The sequence below is a fragment of the Myzus persicae genome, unplaced genomic scaffold, assembly GCF_001856785.1.
Source record: "Myzus persicae strain clone G006 unplaced genomic scaffold, MPER_G0061.0, whole genome shotgun sequence".
Taxonomy (NCBI): Eukaryota; Metazoa; Arthropoda; class Insecta; order Hemiptera; family Aphididae; genus Myzus; species Myzus persicae.
Window position 1 is genome coordinate 132,480 of NW_019103575.1, and position 4,757 is coordinate 137,236.

At 36.2% G+C, this 4,757-nt stretch overlaps 1 protein-coding gene across 1 annotated transcript; it reads right to left on the bottom strand.

Moving 5' to 3' along the window:
* LOC111034797 (putative mediator of RNA polymerase II transcription subunit 26) lies at positions 1-4,474 on the bottom strand. The gene is made up of 3 exons (XM_022316170.1): positions 4,111-4,474; positions 1,295-2,962; positions 1-593 (listed from the first exon to the last, which is right to left on the bottom strand). The coding sequence occupies exons 1-3, from the start codon at positions 4,162-4,164 to the stop codon at positions 150-152; spliced, it is 2,166 nt and encodes a 721-aa protein (XP_022171862.1). The 5' UTR covers positions 4,165-4,474; the 3' UTR covers positions 1-149.
* Between the last annotated feature and the right edge of the window lie 283 nt (positions 4,475-4,757).

A 4,757-nucleotide genomic window follows, 5' to 3' on the forward strand; every position in this document is an offset into this window, starting at 1 on the left:
TTTTCGTGGCATGCCTAAATAAAGATTTCGTTTTGAGATTAATTGTATCGATAAAAAAATCATTATTTTCTTAAAAATAAACAGTGTAATTTGCTTAATAAATAAAAATCATAGTTACAAAATATAAATAAATAATAATAGTCATAATCTTATTCAGGTGACCGCGTTTCGGCGCCCGCCGAATCGTACCGTTCGACGTCTTCGACAAGAAGTGGCGGCGGTGCCTTAGACGGATGACGCTGGACGCCCTCGTAAGTAACGGACGCCTTGTAACCGGTGGCAGGGCTAACGGTGTATTTGACGGTCTGTGTCCGACCGTCCGGTAACCGTACCCGGTACAGTCCGGTCACGGTACCGGTACGACCGGGTTCCCGGCGTTCCCATTGGCCGAAATCCATGCCCACGTTCTCGTCCAATACAGTGTACGCGAAACCGTATCCGCCTGGTTCGGCCTGTTCAAGTTCTTCTTCAGTCGCGATGTAATCGTCATCACCGTCGATCACGTCCTGCTCTATAATAGGCGCTTGTGAAGTGGTCAACACCGATGGTTGTTGATCGCTTGGTGTCGTGATACGTCTACGATCGTTATGATTCTAAAGAAAATCCAATCAAACTAGCGTTATTTTTTTAGAATTAGTTATCAACTCGTATTTTTCAAGTTATAGCTAAGTATCTATAGTTTTTCAATGAGCTCAAATAACACTCCCGAATTGCTTTGAATAAAATTAATCGTTTATATAGTTATAAATTCTAAAAAGTTGGTCACCTGCTACAATTAATATTAACAAACTAAAAATTAAGGTTAATTAAAACTATTTTGCACAATATATTAAGTAGTCTTATTAAGTGTGGAGGGGGCATACTCCTTTTTTTAAAATTGACTTTTCAGTTTTTATTATTATTTATAACTGAACAAGTTTTGATGATAAGTAAGAATTACCATAACTACAAAATCATAATATATGTGTTGACTATTGATATGCAATATATGCACTACTATTTTAGCACCATTGTGATACTCTCAGGCAGTGTCAAATTTGAAAACAATATGACATATATAACCTAACTTAACCAAGTGACGTTTTTGTTTTAGAAATGTGATATTACCACCAATCACCATAAATCACATTAATCTATGATCAATGGTGCTAAAACGATTAAAACTGTGTTGCATAAAAGATCAATTTTTAGTACATTCAAAAAAAGACAGCTTCCTAAATTATTCAATCCTTTTTTTTCATTATAAGTTATAAGTTATAATTGTTATGCTTTATAACTTATAACATACACTTACATGTTTTCGTTCGTAACTGTTTTGACTATCGTACAACGTCCGACTACCTGTCCCGTCGCCATTTTCACGGTTCTCCTCGGCCGCTGGTCGGTGAGATTTGGCCGAAGATTGCACTTTGCGACGCAGTGATGGTCGAGTAGAGGTCGTCGTCGGAACCGTCGGAACGGTCGGACTTACTTCGGCACCGCCAATGACCGATGGCTTTTGACGGCGTCGATGTTCGATTTCCCCCCCGCGGCGCTCGTCCTTGTGACCCCGTGGCCGTTCAGGTAATATTACTACGCTGTCCTTCTCCAATCCTGCCGCAGCCGTTACATTCATGTTTGCGTGCTGATCGCTGCTGACCCTCTGCTTGTTCTTGGACGCGTCTCGGTCGAAATTTACAAGTTTTCTACCGTCTTCGGGTTTTTGGGCTCTCGAGTCCTTGCCGTCGAGTGCATCACGGTGAGTACTATTTCCCCGCCCTTCGACTACCCCGTTCGCATATTGCAGTGGGTAATAGTTAAAGTTATTATTCACTGCACCGTCATTGGCGTCGTTGTAATTTATACGTTGTTCGTTTGCCGCGTTCGTGTTGTACACAATATTACTGTCATATACCTCGAAGGCGGTGGCGTTGTTTGGGTGATCGCGAAATACGTCACTTTTTGATTCACCGTCGAGTAAATGGAAATTCTGATTTTCCCTGTATCGGATCTGAGTCGTCTGGTCGTCGGATTTTACACCATCGGCAATCTGACCGTTTCGGTTATTATTTACGTCTGTCAACTGCGGCAGCACATCGGTGTTTACGACATAGTGAGAATTTGGACGGGGGTCGAGCTGGAAATCAAAATCGTAACTCTGAGGTGGTCCCCCGTTGTTTTCCCCGTCGGACCACTCCCCGTTCGCGTTGTACACTAATTGAGGATAATGTTTGTTTTGTTCTATGGCCGCGTTCACCCTGTTGTTGTAGTTGTTTTGACTATCGGTCGTGTTCTTCTCCAGCACTCCGCCGTTAAGACCAAAGTACGAGTTTTTACGGTTTTCGTCAACGGCTCCGTGCGCATTAGTGGTAAGCGTTACATTACGTAACTTGTTGTTATACCCTTCGGATAGTTCACTTGCGTTTACGTATGGGTACAGATTGCGGAAATAATCGATTTCATCGTCCAGATGCTGAACTTGATTTTTTGGTCGTAACTCATCGTTGTAGTTCGTAGTCGTCGTCGGCGGTGGCGTCACGAACGTAACGATAGCGTCCGGTTGACGTACCTGTAGCTGCTGATAGTCTTTTTGCAATCGTTCCTGGGACTGCCCAATTGGCGTCCAGTCCGAATGTGACAATGCAGCGCCGTATTGTTGTTGATATTGTTGTTGTTGTAGTTGCTGCTGCTGCGTCTGTTGTTGTTGTTGTTGTTGTTGTTGTTGTTGTTGTTGTTGTTGTTGTTGTTGTTGCTGTTGTTGTTGACGTCGTTGGACTGAAGCGTTAATGGTCAATGACGGTCGGCGATAATCTGCTCTTTTTTGGGGTTTGGGTTGCCTTGTCCCGGTAAATGTTCTATCCGTGGACACCTGTGCTTGCACCTGTAGCTGACCGCTGTGAAGGTCCGACGATCTGCTGCTAGCTTTGATTTGATGGTAATTATTAGTGGTTTCGGCCGGATTGACTGACGTTAACATTATCGTCTGCAGATGAAATAAAATAATACATTATAATATTATACAGGGTGATTCGCCCATTTATTACTATTTACTACAATAATGCAGTTATTTAAAATCTGATTTTTGAAATTTTGAAATTTACCATACTTTGAAATTCTTAATATTTATGTACTGTATTTAAGGAGATCTTTTATCATTAATAATTTGTAAAAATGGCTCAAGTTTAATAAATAAATAGTTGCAATATTAGGTTCATTTTATATTTTTGTAAAACCATTTTTGAAGACTAATTTAGAAACTACTCATTTGAATTTATATTAGGTACATTAACATTTTCAAAAATATTATCCACAAAATAATTTACAGTTAAGGCCCCCCCTTAGGCTCCCCGGTTCCACTTCTCGTTTGAAAAAAACAGAAGTTTGTATCTCTAAAATAGTATTCTTAAGTATTACAAACAAATTTAAGAATTTGAAAAAATTATCTTTGAGTGTATTTAATAATTCCAAAAATCAGAGTTTGAATAAATTAATCATAAAATTTTTAAAAAATGGGGATGAGCGTGATTGCTGAAATATCTTGTGTAGAGAAGGACTTGCGTACATCGGCTTATTTCTGTCTCAAATACAAAACCCGATAATATATTAAGAATTCTATTACTTATTAATAATAGCATCATGTGGGTGGTATGTAAGTTCCTGTTGTTCTTAAATCTTGGATAATATTTAAAATTGTATTTTTTAATATTATTTATTATTTATCAATAGTTGTTGACGTTGTTGTCTCTATATTTCATGACAATAAATATTGACATTTTAAATATTTAGGGACTTAAAATATTATTAATTATTAATTACTAAAATTAATATTGTTTCATTATTTGCATTGAACACACACAAATGTATGTGTTAAACTAAAAATGTTTTGTTTACCTATACATGAGTCGTCATATCCCTTGCTTATATTATAATTTTTTAATTAGAAATTGTAAACACAAATCAAAATTAAAAATCAATAAGAGAAAATTAATTAGTATAGGTATATTATACATATACCTACCTACATGCTTTTTAATGTCGATATTATTTTATGAAATTCCTAGAGTTGAAAATTTATAATTTTGGTTTTGTGCTATATGTTAATATAAAAAGTAAAATAAACAAGCTGATTACCTGAAGTACAAGCACCAATACTATCCAGCTCCGTTCCATTGCATATATTTCCATTTGTCAAGCTTAAATTAACAATTTGGTATCACCAACTGAATTGTTATTGATAGTGACCACTAACCATACTCTGTTATGTGACAAACAACACGCGCATGTTATATTCACGAAGTTCAACCCTTCCCACGAGTTATTATAAGGTAAATAAAACTATATTTTATGAAAGAGTGAAATATAACCGGTCTTAGTGTAAAGATTAATTACATTCGCATTTTTTTCTTTTATTCAATTATAGCATAGCTTTCTTTAGAGATTATACTTATAAGATGGCCATGTAGCAAGTTTTTATAGATATACAGAATACTAATATACAACTGGATTAGATAGGTAGTTAATTTAAAAATCATATTATAGTATGCATTTGATGAATATTGAAGACTCATTATGCATCAAATCTAATGAATAAAAAAATATTGTAAAGGTAGAAAATACTTAATACTTATCTACTTCCACGATGTATCGTGTATAGTATATGCGAGTAAGTCACTATTAAAATAGTATATGGTATTGGTAAATTACAATACACATAATGAAAAATGTACAAAATAATTTCAAACTGAAAAATATCATGGATATATTTTAAAGAATTACTT

Bases quoted from the DNA above. Each gene is read 5' to 3' on its own strand.
- LOC111034797 (XM_022316170.1), bottom strand. From the start codon at position 4,164: ATGGAAATATATGCAATGGAACGGAGCTGGATAGTATTGGTGCTTGTA. The intron at 2,963-4,110 runs GTAATCAGCTTG...TTTCATCTGCAG, and splicing joins TATTGGTGCTTGTACTTCAG to ACGATAATGTTAACGTCAGT. The intron at 594-1,294 runs GTAAGTGTATGT...GATTTTCTTTAG, and splicing joins ACAGTTACGAACGAAAACAT to AATCATAACGATCGTAGACG.